Source organism: Meles meles, chromosome 2 (genome assembly GCF_922984935.1).
Source record: "Meles meles chromosome 2, mMelMel3.1 paternal haplotype, whole genome shotgun sequence".
NCBI classification, from domain to species: Eukaryota; Metazoa; Chordata; class Mammalia; order Carnivora; family Mustelidae; genus Meles; species Meles meles.
In genome coordinates this window covers 102,632,580-102,653,898 of record NC_060067.1, presented here as the reverse complement: position 1 = coordinate 102,653,898, position 21,319 = coordinate 102,632,580, and the positions used below count along the sequence as shown (strand labels likewise).

The following is a 21,319-nucleotide window of genomic DNA, read 5'->3' as shown; positions in this document are numbered from 1 at the left end:
CAGTGGGTAGCTCTCCTCCCATTTTGTAGACTCCCATTTCCACCTTCCTTCCGTCCTTCTTGCACTTACATCTGGGTGTCTCCTGACACCATCCACCCAAAACCTTCACCTTTCACCTTAGATCTGCTCTACCCCGTGAGCTCACCTTTGACCCTTCCACCTTCCTCAGCCTCAATCCACCTGCTCGTGCAGGTCCTGAGATCTGGTCCTCCCAGCCGATTCTCACATCCATGCCCAAGTCTCTCACTAGGATTGCAGGCAGAAGAATTTACATGAGCTGGAAAAGGGCCTAGGACCAGAAACATGTCAAAATCAGGGAAAGACACAAAAACAATTACTGCCAGGATGACTGGGGGGCTCAGTAGGTTAAGCAGCTGCCTTCAGCTCGGGTCATGATCTCAGGGTCCTGGGATTGAGCCCCGCATCGGGCTCCCTGCTCTGCGAGGAGCCTGCTTCTCCCTCTGCCTTCTTCTACCCCTGCTGTGTGCTCCATCTCTCTCTCTCACTCTGTCAAATAAATAAATAAAATCTTTAAAAACCCAAAACAAAACAAGGACAGTTACTGCCTTGTAATCCTGATTCCTCTGCTTTCTCTGTTACGGTACAATGAAGGACAAGTTAATTAAGAAAAAAGATAGGATGCAAATCATGAAAAATAGGGTCTCATTTTTCCTTTTTTTTCTTTTTTTTTTTTTTAACTATTTGCAGAACTTGAAGGTCTCTTCACAGACTAATTTCTTGTCCCGAGCCTGGTGGTTCCCCATCTTTTATTTTTTCGAGAAAAACGTACAAGGCTCAATTCCTTGCTGCTTCTCCTGGCCACTCTCCTGGCCCCCTGGCTGCTTTAAGTCTTCATGCAAAAAGTATTCCCGGGTTCAGAAGATCGGCGAAGATAATGAGAAATCTACCTGAGGAGCAAAAACAAAGGCATCAGCTCTTAAACCAAAAGAGTTAACGCTGTAACCAAAGGTATAGTTTTGGGTTTTTATTTTAGAAGAACTGACTGGTAATTGAAGAAGTGGACCAAATTCCGCGTAAACAATTAGAGAGATGAACGAAGTATTACCCTTTGACTGTTTTTTTATTCATCCTGAGAAAGGTATATTCTCCTGCAGCTCTTCCTTCATTGGTGACAAGCCCCCAAACTGGGATTTTATTAATGAGCTTGTTAAAGAGGTGCCAAAGAACCTACTCTCCCTTCTCCTTATACTTTAGCCACTAAAGCCCTCTACAGAATTTTTTCAGGATTCTGTTTTTTTTTTTTGTTTTTTGTTTTTTTTTTTTGCCTCCGAGGTCAGAAGAATTTGTTAATGTTTTAAATAAAATGTCTGGATACATACAGCTACTGTGTAAATAGAATAACCTCATGTTGAGAGTGGTTTTAGCATTAGGCTTTTTAAGGAGGGGAAGATCTGTCCGTTGTAAGTGAACTTGAAGGGAACTTCGTTTCCACCTTGTCCTGGGGAAGGTCAAGGTCAGGTCTGGGAATGTGCACCTGCTGCTACCACCCACTGCACCATGTATCACTTTTACTTTTTTTGTAAACTGATAATTTTATAAAAAGAAAGAAAGGTGATCCAATGTGGAGGAATTTGACCCATCTCACAGCTTTTATGTGTGTGTAAATATTCTGCTTTAAAATCTCTATGACAGATACACAGGAAACATGGAGCTATTTCTGTTAAATGAGTGGTCTGTGTGCACACATGTGTGTGCTCTCTGCCTGGTAAATTTGTATCCACCCCCCGCCCCAGGGCAGACAGCTGCTCCAGCACAGGCTAAAAACACGTGTGTATGTGAACGGAAGCTCGTGCCACTTGAGGGACAAGCCGGCGTTCCTCTCCCATCCTACCCTGTGTGAGATGTTCTAGAGCTGCTTACTGGAACTCAGAAACACAGTTGGTCACGTTTCACTGAAAACTCTTTCTTCCTAGGTACATTGTACTTTATGGAAAAACCAAGATGGAGTCTAAAAGTGCTGTGTATCCTTGCTTTTTAGCAAGAGACTCAGCATCCTATAAACTGGTCCTAAGGACATATGCCACAATTGAGTAATTTCACTTTGATCCTGAAATTAGACCACGGTGCTGTATATAATCTACTGTTGGAATCAGTCTGTTAGACAGGGACAGCGACCCAGTAAAGAGAGATATTCGTTTCTAAAGTTCTTTGAGGTGATGCAAAAAGAATATGGGTTTTTAAAAATTGAATCAGATTAATGCTGTCAGAGTTGGTTCATTTCTTTCTTTTTTTTTTTTTTTTAAGATTTTATTTATTTATTTGACAGGCAGACAGCAAGAGAGGAAACCCAAGCAGAGGGAGGGGGAAAGGGAGAATCAGGCTTCTGTTTGAGCTGGGAGCCTGATGCGGGGCTCAGTCCCAGGACCCTGAGATCATGACCTGAGCTGAAGGCAGACACTTAACAACTGAGCCACCCAGGTGCCCCCAAGTTGGTCCATTCCTTGAGCCTTCTAGTAACTCTAAAACAAGATTTGTGGTTACAGAAGCATCAACACTAAATCAGAGGACAGGCCAATGAGGTGTGGAAGGGGGCAGTTACATGTATATTGAAGGTAAAAATTTCCCTCCCCATAGGAATGAAATATACCCCTGAATTTGTCATTATAAACTAGTTTGCCATGATTTGGTACACAAAATTGATCTTCAGATTGCTTGAGAGAAGCACAATACAAATCTTTTCAGAAGGGTCATTATTTTTGGTGCTAAAATTCTGTGTCTGTATTCAGTACATCTCTTTCTCTGAGTAGCAGAAGAATCACTAAAGGAAAGGTAGTTGAATTCAAAGGCAGGGAAAGAGTATTTAAAACAAGAATGGAAATCCTGAATATCCTTGGCAGGCTTTGAAATGCAAAGAGTTTTCTGGTATTTGTTATTAAATAAACCAATCAGAAATAGATCTATAGCTTACTGATGTGCTTAAGCCAGAATTCTGTCTCTCATTTGCTAAATATTGACACTTGTGATATGTAAGGGGTCATGCTTTAAACACTGAATTCCCTTCCTGCTGTCCCAATTATGAAGAAAAGCATCCGACACTGAAGCCTGGGTTTTGTGCTCCTGACCTTGATCTAATCCTTGAGCATCTAATTCCTAACCTGATAGACCTGAGAGCCTTACTCAGCGGTGTCTTGGATAACCTAATTTTCTTCAAGTTAAATAAGGAAAAGTATTTAAGATTTTTAAATCACGATGTGTTGATTGTTGGAGAACCTTGAAACAGTAAACCTTGGATGTTCGTCGAGTGATGCAGTTTTTTAAAAAATACCATCACCTTTTAAAGAACTTTAAAAACCTCTCTGACCTCACATGTTCCTTACATGTATGTGTCACAGGTGTCTAATAGACACCAAGGAAGCATATGACTTGAAAAGAAGGAGGATAAACATCAAAGTTTCAAGATGGGAAAATGAAGGAAATACAGAAACTCATTTGCATTTAGCAAAGCAAACTTGAGGCTTAACCTAATATGCTCCTTTGGGATGGAAAATTTAAACAATTATGATCTTGCCTTTGAAACGGTGAATTTTTGGAGCTCCTTTTCCTTGATAATTGCAATATGAGATCGGATCCATCATCCTTGTTTTTTGTAAACCAGTAGTCCTGTTCGAAGCTTTTCTTGGGATTGAGTCCTCCTGTGCAATATCTATAACAGAATTCCCATAAATTATGGCATATTTTTTCTAAATTCTTTCAAGTGGAAATTCAGATTCTATTTTTTGAGCTCCTCCAAAGCTCTGAAAATAAAGCATTGCTCCTGATTCCACCCAGAGTGATTTTAAATTTCTTATTTAATTTTCTGGCATCTTGGAAAACAAGTTGTGCTGAGTAAAGAAGGCCTGATCTGGTCTGGTGTGTAAGGAGGACCTTGCCTAAGGTTCTTTGCTGTGTAGCAGTGCCCCCTGGTGGATATATGTTATATGACTTGGAATGCAGACTTGCCACTTCAAAGTTTCTATTTTCAAGTTTTTAAAAGGCATTGGTGGTGGTGGTGTTCTGTCTTGTTTTGTTTTCACCAATAATCTGAAAGCACCATGCAAAAGGGATTGTCTTAAAGGTCTTTTAAACCTTTCCCAAAGGGAAAATGTGCTTAGATCCCAGGGAGTTGCAATTCTAATCCTTTGTCCATTCGATCAAAGAAAATTTGCAGACCATTTTACCTCTCATATCACAATCATTAATGTCTCCCTTTATAACTACCTATACTTCGTTTACTCCGAAACACCAGGTTGGCAGTCTTTCTTATTTTGTATTTGTATTTTATTTTTACATGCTAGGCCTCAAGCAGCTTCTTTTTTAATTAGAAGTTCACATCTTGTTTCTTCGATATTTTAAGCATTTCCTTTTTATTTGTCATTTTTGTTTTGCACTGTAAAACTCTTTAAAAATTTAAGCCGGTTCTAACCTACTCACTTCTGTACTGCAAGGAAGTGTGAGAAGGAATTTATTGATAAATGAGTTTACAGGTTTTAAATTGAGCATGTTATAAGTAATATGCCATGTGATGAAGGCTTTTCTATATTTATGTATAAAGATTTCTGGTATTTTTTTTAATGTCATTGTGTTGCAATAATTTAACTCCTTTGACTTACTTGCTAAGAATATTTCTATTAAGAAGTGCTCTTGACTTCAATACCTAAACACTGAAAATCATGTCAAAGGTACCCAAAGATAAGTTTTTATACAGATACACACCTTATAAGTTCTGATTTATTTTATTACTCATTAATCTAACTATGTGGTGTTCTAAATGAATCATGAATGAGAATAGTTCTTTATTATGGAATTATTGAAAACTGTCCTTTAAAAGAAGAAAAAACTGTAAACATAAGCTAATGTAGTTGCCAAGTTGGAATTCATTATTTAATTTACCTCCTATGCAATGATTAATGCTGCAAAATGTATGGTTATGTTACAGTATATTCATAAAAGAAATATCATTACAAGGTGTGAGAGCTAGCCAGTTGCATTCTTTCAGAAATTTACTGTACTGTTTCAATGTGTTAAGTGCCTTGTTGTAAAGTAAAATTTTAAGTCTAGAATTCATTATTTTCTTGACATATTTTTCATTATAATATATACTGTATGCTATTGTAATAGTTTTATTAAATGCTTATATTTTAATCAAACATGTAAATATCAGAAGCTCTTTTCTCCTACCCCCAGTCAGTACCTTAATCACTTGCCTCTCCTATGGGATTTGCGTTCAGGTTTGTTGTTGTAATTGTTGCTGTTTTTTAAAGAGGAAATTATCTTTGTTGAGAAATGTTTCCCGTGCTTGTGCTTCTGTGTTCGTAAAAACATTTCAGGAGGAATTAAGGAGTGGAACTATAGTTTATACTTCTAAAAATGCTGTTTTACATTTACATTTTAAGTGCCTAATTGTTAAAAACTAATTTATGTTTCTACTCTAAAGAGGATATGTGTACTTGGTTTCTAATCTCCTTGGCTTTGCTTTAAAAAAAAAAAAAAAAAGCAAGAGCCTATACTTTGTATTTACAAATAAACCACAGTGACATCAACAGTCTTTTCAAAATTAGTATTACTGTTTCTTTCTACCTAAAAAAAAAAATGTGTTTTCTTTAAAGGTTTTAAATTTTTGTTTGGTTTTAAGCACTTATTAAAACCACAAGAGGATTATTTTCTCCAAGCACTATTTAAAAAATAAGGTAATAACTTTCAATTAATAGAACCGTAAGTAGACTGGAATGTGTTATTTTTCCCACCCTTGGACCTAAGGTGAAAAATAATTCAGAGCAATGTAAGGTCATTCGTGGAGAAGTAAAAAAAAAAATTGACTACACACTCCATGATTCTGATTTCCACTGTTCGCAAAAGAACAAAATCATTAATTCTTGAAGGAAAGCAGAGTCCTTTCTGTTCCTCAGTTCTAAAAGAAATGGCATCCTCCTGGGTTCCCTAAATGGGGCACTGGGGTGATGTCCTCTCCTAGACTTGGCAACTGTCACTGCCTCAGTAGATGGCAGCAAGTTGTTTCCAGAGCCTGGAGGATAGATGAAGGCTTGGCCCCAGCAAGGACAGACTTCGTAAAGGCGGTTCAGTGGGGCAAAGGAAGTAAGATCATACGGTTCAAAGGTTAAGGTGTTGGCTACAGGTCACGTTTTTTCTTTAGATGATCTGAACACGGTACAGATCGGAATAGTCTTTCTGCCACCCACATCCGAGCCTTGGATGGAAAGCTCATTTCACTGATGATCCCATTTTCCCGTGTGGAACATTGATGGGTTTCATTGGCCATAAGCTCGAAGACTGCCCTCGTCTAGAAGGCATTACACAAGGAACTGCTGCCATGCTCTGTAAAATTGACATGTAACATTTCCTTTGCTTCTAATGGATGAGACTTCCAGAAGCAGAATACTGGATTACTCACGAATGTCAGTTAGAATAGGAATGGATTATGGGCCACTGTGTGTCTGTGTCATGCAGATTTAATTCCTGTGCAGCACCTGTAATGAGGCATAACATTTTAGTTATTTTATGCTTGACATACATTCTTTAATCTTCACAAAACCCTGTGAAGTCGGTGAGGAAAGGAGCGGTGACCCCATTTTGTGAGATGAAAGAGTTCTGAAGTGTCAGAGCTGGAACTTGAGTTTTGTTTTCTCTCTTTTGCTGCCTTCCTGTCATAATTACTACGGCCCCCATTACCATTTGTTAGATGGGTGTGTGTGTGTGTTTTGAGGGGGAGTTTAGTCCCTTATCAGCCAGTTAGTTTGTTAAGAGGGAAGCTGGTCCTTGGAACAGTTTTTCTGTCAAATGATACTACTTTTTCTTATACTTGCAATTTACTGCATATTAGAGGGGAGAAAAGTCAGCACTAAAAGCCTTGAACGCAGAAGAATTCCCAAGAGTTTGAGCTCACAGATTTGCTGGACGAAAGCAAACTCACTGTGACTATCACTTACAGGATACCACACCATTATACACTCTGTCTTAAACAGGTCAACACAGGCAACAACAAAGTGTGTAAGGGCCTTATCTCTAACTGTGACTCTCAGGGTTATTCCTGGAGGAAGGTCAAAAGGAGGAGAGATGGGATGACCTGCTTTCAGAGAACAGCAACAGTCTGAGGAGATGGACCAGGGTTCTTGGGAATCACTGTAGTCTGGGTTGAGTCTAGACTCCCCATAGGACCAAAGTGAATCCCTAGGAATTTTTGGTCCTGCCATGAGCTGGTGAGTTCTCGAATAATCGGCCCAAGCCAACATGGGCGCTTGCTTCTGGACAAGTTTCTGGGTGCAGGATAAAGCATTTATCTCTTGCAGCCTTCCCTAAATGACATGTTTCTTTGGGTAAAGAGAAGGGAAGATCATTTGAGTTAGCCGCAATGTGTCAGGTGCCTCTAATTGGTTTACTGGTATTTAAGGCTCACAGTGCTCATCCTCATCCTGGGGAGGCCTCCTCACTTTCCTGTCTAATTGAGGGAACTCAGAGGTAGATAGGGGGCAAGGCACACGGCGACACCAAGGCCAGGAATGCCGAAACCATAGTTTTCCTGTTGCTCCAAAGTCACAGAAGAGTCACCCGTGTGTGAGGAATTCTGGAAAAGAAGAAAAGCCTCTTCCAGAAATCTTTTGACAACCAGGTTTTGTGTTGTGGAGAGCAGAGTTGAGGAGTGCGTGAGAGTGAGTCGTGTAAGCATCTGTGACCCACATTTTGACCCTTGATGTGGTGAGTGGGGCAAAAGCCCATTGCTCCCGTCCCCCTCCTTCCATCGCACACCTGTGTGAGGGCAGTGGCGGAGGGGCTCTGGGTCTGTCAGATACCCCCCAGAGCACACCTAAGACTCCAGCCATGCAGCTCTTTGCCGGGAGGAGATGGCACTTCCGAACATATTTTTTATTACATCCAGTTTCCCAGCCCGTGGCTGAAGGGACTGTTTGACACTGGGAAAAGGAGATTTCCCTGGTGTCTTAGTCCTCTTGGGCTGCTCTGACAGAATACTGTAAACTAGGTGCCTTAAGCAACAGACATTTATTTCTCACAGTTCTGGAGGTTGAGGAAGTCCAAGATCAGGATGCCAGCATGGTCGGGTTCTGGTGAGGACCTCCTCCTGGTTTCCTCACATGTGAGGGGTGGGAGGTGGGTGAGGGAGAGAGAGAGCTCTCTGCTACCTCTTCTTACAACTTAGTGACACTAATCTCCGTCATGGGGCCTCTACCCTCCTGACTTCTAAACCAAATTACTTCCCAGAGACCTCACCTTCTAGTGCCATCCTATTGGGGTTAGGGTTTCAACATCAAGATTTTAGGGACACGAACATGTGGTCTATAATACTTGGATTTCTTAAATATACAAATCTTTCTTTTTAAAGCAGAATGTACTGCTCAAAGCATGAAGTCTGAAGTGTCTTGGGTCCCATCGCTCTTTTATCCTGTGAGCCCAGTCCGTGGGTGGTACTTTCCCACACTGTTAATTTATTTTTTTTTTAAGATTTTATTTATTTTTCAGAGAGAGAAAGTACAAGCACGGGGAGCAGCAGGCAGAGGGAGAAGCAGACTCCCCGCCAAGCAGGGAGCCCGATGCGGGGCTCGACCCTATGACCCTGGGATCATGACCTGAGCCAAGGCAGACACTGAACAGACTGAGCCACCCAGGCGCCCTCCCACACTGTTTTCAACGAACAGTGCCTTCCGCCTGGTCTGGTTGCTCCTCTGGTCATCCCCATCCTCTGCATGGTGGTGCTCAGTCCTACTGCACAATGTGCTCCCCCATGCAGAATATCCGCCACCCCCCACGGAAGGCAGCCTGCCACGGTGGCCCCGTGCTGCCTGGGTTCAAGTCCCAGTTCTTCCAGAACGAGCTGTGCGTTAGAGGAAGTTCAACAGGTTGCCTAACCTCTGTGTTCAGTCTCTTTATCTGTAGGATGAAAATAATAAATAGTCCATGTCGCACAGCGCTATCGGAAGGACTAAATGAAAAATAGTAATTACACACTTTTAGTAAGTGTAAACTATATTCAGTTAACAGGTGTTTTAGGCACCATGATTACAGCACTGAAATTTACAATGTTTATCCGGGTCTTGCCTGCCTGAAACTTCAACTTTATCTTCACGTTCTCTGAATTCCTCCCTCTAATGCACATACAAGCTAATTGCTCAAATCACTGCTATAAGGTTTTGTTGTTGTTTTTTTTAAATAAATCCCATTTCCATTCCAAATTAAAGTTCCTTGAAAGGAGGGAGTCTTTGTATTCATTTCGGTATCAAATAAAGTTCTTACCACATACAAGATAGTAAGCAAATACTTGAATGAATGTTTTTAAATGTTTTGTGTATTTGAACTAACAGAACTCCTAACGATTCATTGGAAAGGAAATTGCCCATGATGCCACCAAATAATTTGCTATTGAAATAATAGGGACATTTGCCAAACCACCAAATGTTTATAACTTGAAATTGTTTCAGTAGCCATCATATCATATGTATTTTGCAATATTTTGGTCAAAAATATGGACTGAAAAATAAAGTTTGAAGCGGAAAATCCAAAGTCTTCGGACTTGACCCCTGTGTTTGATTCCTAAGGCAGTTGCTTCCCAGCCATCTAACCTTGGGCAAGTTACTTTATCTTTCTGGAACATCGTGTCCTCTCTATAAAATAAGAGTAAAGAAACTTAATCTCCTATGGCGAGGATTAGAGGTAACGCATATAATAAAGCACTTGATACTTGACTCATATTAATATACAATAAAGTCTAATTGGAAGATATAATTGATGGAATTTTAAAATATTTTTTAATTTTATGGTAAATATGAGGGTTCTCTAACTTTTAAGAACTTAAAAATGAAACATTTTGTACTTCATATGTGACACAAATACTTGTCATGTTACACAAGCTTTTGGATTTCAGTTGAGAACATGCCAGGTGTTCAAGTTTATTTCCAAAGGGCCCACTCTGCCTGCCTTCCCCACATTTTGTTCAGTAATCAGACACATGAATTGTTTCTATCCAGAAACATCCAGAAAAAAATGAATGGTGAATTGCTACTGTGGAATTAGTTTTTATTAGGAAAAAATTATTTTCTGATTTTCTAATAATAATAATTCATTCAATAAAATAATCCATGGCTCACGCTGGCCCTACCACCCCGACCATGAAATTAAGAGTGATCATTTAATCTCACTCATGGGAAGCGACAGCTGTTTCATCACAGTGGGATCAATGTTTGGTACAATGTTGTGCTGCCAACAAAGTTACTAGATTTCACCAGTAACTAATGGAGAGGGCTGACTTCTACATGACCTGCCTATATATTTGGGAGGATACCAGAATTTGGGCAGTTCCCAAACCGCCTTGAGATTAAGTTGTATTAAAGAGAGTTGAACTCAAAAGTAGAAAAAGTCATTAAAGGCTGCTTTGCTATCAACAGCCTTCCCAGGAGAAATAAGAAATCCACTGCTGGAGCTATTTTAAAATGAAATTGCTCAAACATAAAAATCCACAATATGGAAACCAACCAAGACATTCTGAACTAATGGGTCAAAGAAGAAATCACAAGGGAAATTTGAAAATACCTTGAAACAAATGACAATGAAAACACAGCACACCATAATTTATGGGATACAGCGAAAGAGGGAATTTAATAGTTGTAAATGCATGCGTTATAAAAGAAAGATCTTAAATCAATAGCCCAACTGTAGACCTTAAAGAACTAGATGAAGAAGAGCAAACTCAATTCACAGCGAGCAGGTGGAAGAAAGCAGACTGGCGCAGAGACAGGAACAGAAAAACAACAGAGAAATCAACAGAACCAAAAGTCGGTTCTTTGAAAAGAGCAGCAGAATTGATAAAACGTTTCGCTGAAATGACTATGAAAAAGGGTGAGAAGAATGAAAGTGGGGACATTACTAGTGATTTTACAGAGATAAAGTTTATAACAGTACTATGAGTAATTGCAAATTGATACCCCATATGAAATGGACAAATTTCTAGAAACAAAAAACCAGCCAGTGCTGAATCATGAAGACATAAAGTATCTGAATAGACCTATAACTAATAAGGAGGCTGAAACAGTAGTCAAAAACCTTCCAACAAAGAAAAGCCCTGGACCAGATGGCTTCCCTGGTGAATTCTGCCAGTTATTTAGAGAAATAACACAAGGGGTGCCGGGGTGGCTCAGTTAAGTATCCGACTCTTGATTCAGGTCTTGGTCTCAGGGTTGTGAGATCAAGCTCCACAGTAGGGCTGGTATTCTCTCTCTCCTCCTGCCCCTTTCCACTTTTTCCCTGTCTAATAATAATAAATGAAATTTAAAAATTAATTACACCAATCTTTCTCAAGCTCTTCCAGAAAACTGAAGAGAAGGGAACACTTCCTAACTTGCTCTATGAGGCCAGAATGAGTGTGACACTAAACCCAGACAGAAGCACTACAAGGAAAGAAAACTTCAGACCCACATCCCTTATGAATGCTGACACCAAAAGCCCCAACAAAATACTAGCCAAACTGAATTTGGCAACATATTTAAAGGATTATATGCCAAAACCAAGAGAGACTTAGTCCTGGAATGCAGGAGTGATTTAACATGAAAATCAACATACTACATTAACAGAATGAAGGAGAAAAACAAAGAAACCAATTCTTTCAAATGATGCAGAAAAAGCATTTGATGGAATTCAACATCCTTTCAAGATAAAAACACTCAGCTATGTGGGGGAGGGCGCTTTTATCTTCCCCGTTGTCGTTTGAGGTTTTGATCTTCTCTGGGTAAAGAGGCCGTTTATCTTTGTAAACACAAAACATTTTTGCTTTCTCCAGTTTTCTGTTAATGGCGAAAGAATGGAAGCGAATAAAGTTTTACTGATTTTTGAGACTCTTAAAAAAAAAAAAACACTCAGCAAACCAGGAATGAAAGGAAACTACATCAACCTAATAAAGTCCATATATGAAAACCTCACAGCTAACACCATAGGCAGTGTTTTTCCTCTAAGATCAGAAAAAGACAAAGATGCCCAGTCTTGCCACTTCTACTCAATAAGTGTTGGAGCTTCTAGCCAGAACAGTTAGGCAAGAAAAAGAAGGGAAAAGCATGCAAACTGGAAAGGAAGAAGCAAAATTAATTCTGTTTACAAGTAATACAGCCTTATATGTAATATGGCCTTATATGTAGAAGACTAAAGATTACACACACACACAAACACACTATTAGTTCAACAAATGGTATTGGGAAACCTGAACAGCAGCACAAAAAGATACTAGAACTCTTTTTTTTTAAGATTTTATTTGACAGTGAGAGATCGGTATTTGACAGCGAGAAATCAGATTATTTGAGATGGCAGAGAGCGCGGGGTGGGGTGGGGTGGGGTGGGGGGGTAGTTGGCTCCCCGCTGAGCAGAGAGCCCGATGCCAGGCTTGATCCCAGGATCCTGAGATCATGACCCGAGCTGAAGGCAGAGGCTTAACCCACTGAGCCACCCAGGTGCCCCAAAACTAGACCTCTTTCTTACACTGTACACAAAAATAAATTCAAAATGGGTTGAAGACCTAAATGTGAGACCTAAAACCATAAAAATCCTAGAAACGGGCAGTAACCTTTTTTGACATTGGCTGTAGTAATTTTTTCTAGATATGTCTCCTGAGGCAAGGGAAACAAAAGCAAAAATAAACTATTGAGTCTTCAGCAAAATAGGAAGCTTTTGCCCAGGAAAGGAAACAATCAACAAAACTAAAAGGCAACCTGCAGAATGGAAGAAGATATTTGCAAATGAAGTACCCTATAAAGAGTGTGTGTGTATGTGTGTATCAAATACATAAATATTAAAGAATTTATGCAACTCCATACCAAAACACAAATAATCCAATTAAAACATGAGCAAAAGACATGAATAGACATTTCTCCAAAGAAGACATCCAGATGGCCAACAGACACATAAAAATGTTCATCACTTACCATGGGGGAAATGCAAAACAAAACTACCAGGAAATATTATCTCACACCTGTCAGAATGGCGAAAATCAACAAAACAAGAAACAGCACGTGTTGGCAAGCATGTGGAGGAAAAAACCCTAGTGCACCATTGGTGGGAATTCAAACTGGTCCAGCCACTGTGGAAAACATTATGGCGACCCCCTCAAAAATTCAAAAATAGAACTACCCTACAATCCACCTATTGCACTACTGGATATTTACCCAAAGAATACAAGAACCTAATTCAAAGGGATACTACCCACATATTTATTGCAGCATTATTTATAATAGCCAAATAAGGGAAGCAGCTCAAGTACCCAGCAATTGATGAATGGATAAAGAAGATGTGATACACACACACACACACACACACACACACACACACACGAATGAAATCTTGCCATTTGCAATGACATAAATGGATCTAAAGAGTATAATGCTAAGCAAGATAAGTCAGTCAGAAAAAAACAAATACTACATGATTTCACTTACGTGGAATTTAAGGAATAAAACAAGCAAAAGGAAAAGAGAGACAAACTCAGAAAAAGACTCTTTTTTTTTTTTTAGATTTTTTTTATTTATTTATTTGACAGAGAGAGAGAGATCACAAGTAGGCAGAGAGGCAGGCAGAGAGAGAGGAGGAAGCAGGCTCCCTGCAGAGCAGAGAGCCCGATGTGGGGCTCGATCCCAGGACCCTGAGATCATGACCTGAGCTGAAGGCAGCGGCCTAATCCACTGAGCCACCCAGGCGCCCCCTCAGAAAAAGACTCTTAATTATAAAAGTCAAACTCATGATTCCCACAGAGGGTGGGGTCTGGGATAGGTTAAATAGGTGATGGGGATTAAGGAATGCACTTGTGATGAACACTGGGTTGTGTATGGAAGTGTGGAATCACAATATTGCACACCTGAAACTAATATAACACTGTATGTTAACTAACTGGAATTAAAAAAGTAACAAGTCTGGACATTTTTTTTAATGCAATCAACCAAAAGAGAGATTTGTCCTTTACATACTTAATTCTGAGCTTGGACTGGGAATGATTATTTTCCTTCATCTGCATTATCCTGGAACCGTAAGACCCATATACGGCTCCAGTGGGGAGAAAACTGGATGGAACCATTGGACTGAAAGCCCGTGTCCAAGGTAAGAGGAAAGAGCCAGGTCAGGTTTCTGACCTACAGAAGGATCAGAAGAGCCTGCAGAAGGGTCAGGTTTCTCAATTATAGACTTGATAGGAGATTCAAGTAGGAAAATGAGTTTTGTAACAACTTCTAGACTTCATATATAGACTTGTCTAAATAATATATAAATTATATATTTTTTAAATTTATAATTTATATATTAAATTTTACATATATATGTATGTGTGTGTGTGTGTGTGTGTGTGTGTATACCTGGGCATTTACCTATTTAGGAGAGACCGAGTCATACAAATGTCAATACTTAGAAGATATACATGAGATATATATGAGTATATAGATATTTAGGAACAAAGATTCTGGGGAGGGAGAATTTGCATAGCTCAGTTGCTTAAGCGTACAAGTCTTGATATCACCTTAGGTCATGATCTCAGGGTTGTGAGACTGAACGCAACATTGAGCTCCATGCTGGGCATGGGACCTGCTTAAGATTTTTTCTCTTCTTCTCCCTCTGCCCATCAGCCCCCTCTCAAAAAAAAAAAAAAGAAAGAAAAAGAAAAAAAGAAAGAAAGAAAGAAAGAAAAAACAAAAGAACAAAGATTCTGTTGCATTTTGTATTGTCTTACACATATCATAGAGTTTGGAGAGGAGGAAATAGCCTTCTCTTATAAATTCTCTTTTCAGAGATGCAGGGACTGCCTAGAAATAGACCTCAGCTCCTTACTGAGCCCTTTGTCTGAAATGTTAAACAAGTGGCTTCCATGTTACTAGAAGCAGCCAAAGTCTGTTTAGCTTATTATTGTTTCCTATCTTGAATTGATAAAAACATTTTTTTAAAGATTTATTTATTTGACAGATAGAGATTACAAGTAGGCAGAGAGGCAGGCAGAGAGAGAAAGAGGAGGAAGCAGGCTCCCAGCTAAGCAGAGAGCCTGATGCGGGGCTCGATCCCAGGACCCTGGGATCATGACCTGAGCTGAAGGCAGAGGCTTTAATCAGCTGAGCCACCCAGGCACCCCGATAAAAACATTTTTTAAATGGACTATCAGATCTAATAAATAACTTTAAAGTTGCAGGATACAAAATAAACACACAAAAATCAGTCCCATTTCTGTATTTTAACAAAAATCTGAAAAGGAAATTTTTAAAAAATATAATAGCTCAAAAAGAATAAAATAGGAATAAATTTAACCAATGGGATGAAGGACTTCTGTACTAAAAGCACTGAATAAATGGGAAGACAACCCATGTCCATGGACCAGAAGATTTATTTGGTTAAGAGGATACTACTCAAAACAATCTACAAATCCAATGCAATCTTTATAAAATCTTCATGGTGCTTTTTACAGAAATAGAAAACTCATCCAAAAGTTCATATGGAATTTCAAGGGGTCAAAATAAGAGCAAAATTGCCAATGTAGCCAAATTTGCCAAAATAGCCCAAAAAATCTTGAAAAAAGAAATGGTTGGAGATCTCAGGCTTCCTGATTTCAAAACTTACTATAAAGCTACGATAGTAGGGCTCCTGGGTGGCTCAGTCAGTTAAGCATCTGCCTTCGGCTTAGGTCATGATCCCAGGGTCCTGAGACTGAGTGCCTCATCAGGCTCCCTGCTCAGTGAGGAGTCTGCTTCTCCCTCTATCCCTCTCTCCTGCTCATGATCTATCTCTCTGTCTCAAATAAATAAAAATATTTTCAAAAATAATGGTACAGTAGTCAAAATAGTATGGTACTAGGGTGCCTGGGTGGATCAGTCAGTTGAGCACCTGGTTTCAGCTCAGGTCATCATCTCAGGCATGGGATTGAGCTTTGCATCAGGTTCTGCGCTCAGTGGGGAGTGTGCTTGAGATTCTCTCCCTCTCCATGTGCCTGTCCCCCTGAGCTCGCTCTCTAATAAATAAATCTTTAAAAACAAAAAAGCAGAAAAACCCAGGTGCCCTTAGGCAATCATTTCTTAAGCATGACATCAAAAGCACAGGAAACAAACAAAAGATAAACTGGACTTAATCAAAATTAAAAACCTTGCACAAAGAACAATAACAAGAGAGTAAAAAGACAATTACAAAATGATAGAGGGGCACCTGGGTGGCTCAGTCTGCCTTCAGCTCAGGTCATGATCCTGGAGTCCCAGGATCAAATCCTGCATCAAGCTCTCCATTCAGTGGGGAGTCTGTTTCTCTCTCTCTGTCACTCCCCCTGCTTGTGCTCTCTCTCTGTCAAATAAATAAATAAAATCTTTAAAAAAAAACAGAATGGGAGAAAATATTTGCAAATCATATACCTGATAAGAGATTAGTATCCAGAATATATAAAGAACTACAACTCAATAATAAACAGCCTGATTGACAAGTAGGCAGAGGATTTGAATAGACATTTCTCTAAAGAATGTATAGGAATGACATTATAAGGACACAAAAAGATGCTCAGCATTATCAGGCATTAGAAAAATGTAATCAAACCACAAGGTACCACTTTACACCCACTAGAGTGGCTACTATGGAAAAAAAACAAGATGGTTATTAAGAAAAGAAAAAGAACAATGGAAAATAACAATTATTGGTGAGGATATAGAGAAATTGGAACTCTTGTCATTGATATCATAGAGATGTAAAATGGTGCAGCCACTGTGGAAAACAGTTTGATGATTCCTCAAAGAGTTGCATATAAACTTACTATGTGATTCAGCAGGTCCACTCCTAGATATATACCCAAAATAATTAAAAGCAGGTACTAACAGATCGTTGTACACCCATGTTCATGACAGCCTTATGGCCAATAGTGCAAAGAGGAAATAACCCAGCAGTCCATTGACGAATGGATGGATGAAGAAAATGTAGTATATACACACAATGGAATATTATTCAGCCCTTACGAGGAATAGCATTTTCACATATTACATGGATGAACCATGAAAACCTATAGTGAGCTAAGTCTGGCACAAAAGGACAAATAGTATATGATTCTGCTTATAGGAGTTACCTAGAACAGGCAATTCAAAAGGACAGAAAGTAGAGAAGTTACCAGGGGCTAGGGGAGCTGAGGAGTTATTATTTAATGGTACAGGGTTTCCATCTGGAATGATGTCATTCTGGAAAATAGCAGTGGTAGCTACATAACTGTGACTGTTACTGGGAGTGTACTTAATGCCACTTAAAAATGATTAAAATGGTAAATTTTATGTAACTTTAACCACAATAAAGAAAAAACAATCCCCTCTAATGTTTATTCCAGCACTATTTTTAATAGAAAGATACTGGAAATAACCTAGGTGTTTATTAACAAAAGATTTGGCTTAAACAGTGTGACATGCCAGATTGATTTCCTAATGGTTTTGGTTTCACCTCTGGCCCTTTACAGAGCAGTCAAAGGGACTTTATTGAAACCTGAGCCAAGGGCGTCTGGGTGGCCCAGTCAGTTAAGTGCCCAACTCTTGATTTGGGCTCAGTTCATGATATCAAGGTCGTGGGATGAAGCCCCCCGCAGGCTCCACACTTTGCATAGAGTCTGCATAGAGTCTGCTTATCCCTCTCCTTCTGTTCCTCCCCCCCACTCACATGCTCTCGGGTGTGCGTGCTCTCTCTTGTGCGCGCTCTCTCTCTCAAATAAATAAATAAAATCTTAACAACAACAACAAAATACCCTAAGCCAGATGATGGTATTCCTTCTCAAAAGCACTTCAGTGGTTGACCATCTTACTCAGAATAAAAGCCAAACCATCTACAATGCCCTACAAGTCTGTCTACCTCTTTGATGTCATTTCTTTGTACCCTCCCCCTTACCTCCTTCACTCCAGCCAAATGTCCTCCTTGTTCCTGGAAAACTTGCAGCATGCTTCATCTTCAGGGCCTTTGCACTTGCTGCTTCCTCTGTCTGGCATGCTCTTTCCCCAAATACCTACAAGCCTTTCATGAGGTGACCAGCTGTCCATGCAAGAGAGATTTCCCTGTATCCCTCATATAAGACAGCACACACCCCCTGCCATACGCATACACACACAGATAGCAATCCCAGTGTGCTTTATCTCCTTCATGGTATTTGTCACCAACAGACACTTTACATTTGTTCCTCTTTCATCTGTCTTCCTGTACTAGATAGTAAGCTCCTTGAGGGGCAAGCACTTTGTTTTGTTCACACGGTATTCTCAGTGCTGAGAACAAAGTATGATGCTCAGTGCATCATTTATTTATTTATTTGACAGACAGAGATCACAAGTAGGCAGAGAGGCAGGCAGCGAGAGAGGAGGAAGCAGGCTCCCTGCTGAGCAGAGAGCCCGATGCGGGGCTCGATCCCAGGACCCTGAGATCATGACTTGAGCTGAAGGCAGAGGCTTTAACCCACTGAGCCACCCAGGCGCCCCTCCATGAATATTTATTGAGAGAATAAATCTATTTAATAAAATGCCCAACAGCTGTTTAACAAGGATGAGGTAAATCAATAGTCGCTGACATGGCAAGATCCTCAAACTACAGTGTGATGTGGAAAGGGTGGGTTAGGGAATCAAAAGCATAGTGTGATGACATTGATGGGGGAGGGGGAGTCATAGCAGGTAAAAATTCCGAAAGGACAAACTTCACCCTTAACAGAGGTCATCTCTGAAAGGAGAAAGGCAAAGTGTGTGTGTGTGTGTGTGTGTGTGTGTGTGTGTGTGTGTGTGTGCCCACGCATGTACTTTGTTTTATGTAGAAACAACCTTAGTACCAGTTCTATTTCTCAGTATTTATCCTACTGAAATAAAGATGTATCAGTTTTGTTCACAATGGCAAGCAAAACAAAACAAAACTAAACAAACCCTGACATAGACTATGTGTCGACAACAGCATGTTGTTCAGATAAATTCCAAGATAAATGATGGGGGCATCTGGGTGGCTCAGTCAGTTCAGTGTCTGCCTTCTGCTCAGATCATGATCCCAGCACCCTGGGATCGAGCCCTGCATCGGGCTCCCTGCATGGTGGGAAGCCTGCTTCTCCCTGTCCCACTCGCCCTGCTTGTGTTCCCTCTCTCCTGTGTCTCTCTCTCTGTCAAATAAATAAATAAAATCATTTAAAAAATATACTCCTAAACTATGGATTTCTTCCTAATCTAGAGGTCAGCAAATAATGATGCCCTGCTGTTTTTGTTTTTGTTGTTGTTTTAATAAGTAAGATGTTACTGAAATATAGCCATGCCCCTCCCTCCACGTATTGTCTACCGCCGCTGTCCCACTCCCAGAGCAGGGTCGTGTAGTTGTCACAGAGACTGTGTGGGTTGCAAAGCCCCAAATATTTACTATTTGGCCCTTTACAGGAAAATGTTGCTGACCCCCTGGACTAGAATATAGTAATTAAAAATTATTTGTGGGGAAAAAACATGCAAATGTTAATGGTCTATATTTGGTCATATGTTCATCAAATATGTGGTACTCTAAATAGAAATATTAATAAAGATTTAAAATCTCATAGATACATGGGGGAAAAGACGAAATATACACACAGAAATGTTACAAATTACCTAAGTGGGAAAAATTTTAAAGTGATTCTTTCCTCTTTGATGGTTTCCTGCATTTTCAAAATTTTCTTAAAAAGAAACTTATGTATTACTCTTTTTAAAGTCAGAATAAAAGACTGACTTTCAAATATCTGGTTCACTATGAGCATGTTCTTGACTAAAGGAAGGAATAGAACTTATTTTTTTAAAGCTTCTATTTAAGTAATAGCTACACCCAACATGGGACTGAAATCATGACCCCAGGATCAAGAGTTGTATACTCTTCTGACTGAGCCAGCCAGGTGCCCTGGAAGGAGTAACTTTCCGTGTCCTACCTAAAACGTGATTCTTCAAGACCCTTAGAAATGAGGCTTCCTTTTCAGGCGAAGAGCCAACCATGACACCTGTGGTAGGAAGTCAGGATCCCTAATTTCTTTAGTCAACCAGCTTATAGTTTACCTTGTAAATACACTTTATTTTTTTCAGATTTTATTGACTAATTGTGTCGTTATTAACCAGGGCCAAGTTCAAAGTCCTGACAATCTGATCGAGAGGGCAAACATCAAGGACGGTAGGAATCTTCAGAGTCCTGACGTTAACTCCCTCATTTTACCAAGAGAAGAAAACAAGTCAGAAGATTAACAACTTGTCCATAGCAACCCAATTAGGCTTGGCCAGAGCTCCTGTGTGGTTTCTACAATGATTGATGCACAATAAACAGAAGCAAATGAGGGAGAAGAAAAGAACAGCGGGATTTTGTCCACGCTTCAGCCTACAAAAATCAAATATGAGGAATCTTTAGCAATTACAGCCAGGCTAACTAAAGGAAGGAAAGGGAACACTTACTTTTTCAAAGGAGTGTCAGTCTTTAGTCACCTTTTCTGCTAGTCCTCTTTCTTTTTTTTTTTTAATTAAGATTTTGCTTATTTATTTGAGAGAGAGAGAGCACACACACACACACACACACACAGGGGGTGGGAGAGGGACAAGCAGACTCTGTGCTGAGCACGGAGCCCCACCCAGGGCTTGATCGCACAACCCTGAGATCCTGAGTTGAGCAGAAACCAAGAGTTGGAGCCTTAACCAAATGAGTCACCCAAGTGCTCCTCTTCCATTCTTCTTTACTTACACACTAAACCACCCGTCACTGTTATAATAACAATTTATCATGTACCTGTTACTACTGGCACTCACAGTTGGTAACTGTCTTCTTGCTTCCCCATGCCTTTTCCTTCCAAGATACTGGATTTATTTTAAAAAAATTGTCCTACTGAGATATAATCTGCCTACAGTGAAATACACAGTTTGGTATTAACAAATGCATATACCCGAGTAACCAACCCTCTGATGAAGATAGAGAACATTTCCACCACCCCAGAAAAATTTCTTATGCCTCTCCCCAGTGACTCCCACCTCCTGGTCTGATTTCTTCACCACAGATGAGTTATGCCTGTGCTAAGGCTTCATTTAATTCAGTTATACAGTGTGCACTCTGTAGCAAACAGGACTGTCACTCATGTCAAACAAGAGCCTGCGTCAAGCAGGGAAAACGAGCAGTGAAAGGTACTGTAGCTAGGCGATATCGCTGGGACCCATGTCAGCTGACACCCCAGAACCAATAACGAGTAGAACCAGCAGAGGTCTGCAGGGGCCCAAGACTGATTAAATCCTTTTAAAAATGGGAGGGGTTTTGCAGCAAACTGTCAGACTTTTCAGATATGACCTCATGTCTGCCCACTTGAAAAAGGCAGCTGGCCCCAAAGGCT

General features: G+C 40.0%; 1 protein-coding gene across 4 annotated transcripts in view; it reads left to right on the top strand.

The window, feature by feature from the left end:
• The window catches only part of SGMS2 (sphingomyelin synthase 2), an 87,805-nt gene extending 78,291 nt beyond the window's left edge, over positions 1–9,514 (top strand). For all 4 annotated transcript variants that reach the window (XM_045997125.1, XM_045997123.1, XM_045997127.1 and 1 more), the window contains one exon: positions 709–9,514. In XM_045997125.1, coding sequence (XP_045853081.1) covers positions 709–912 — 204 coding nt within the window. In that variant the 3' untranslated portion in view covers positions 913–9,514. The remainder of the gene's footprint in view (positions 1–708) is intronic.
• Positions 9,515–21,319: the final 11,805 nt, after the last annotated feature.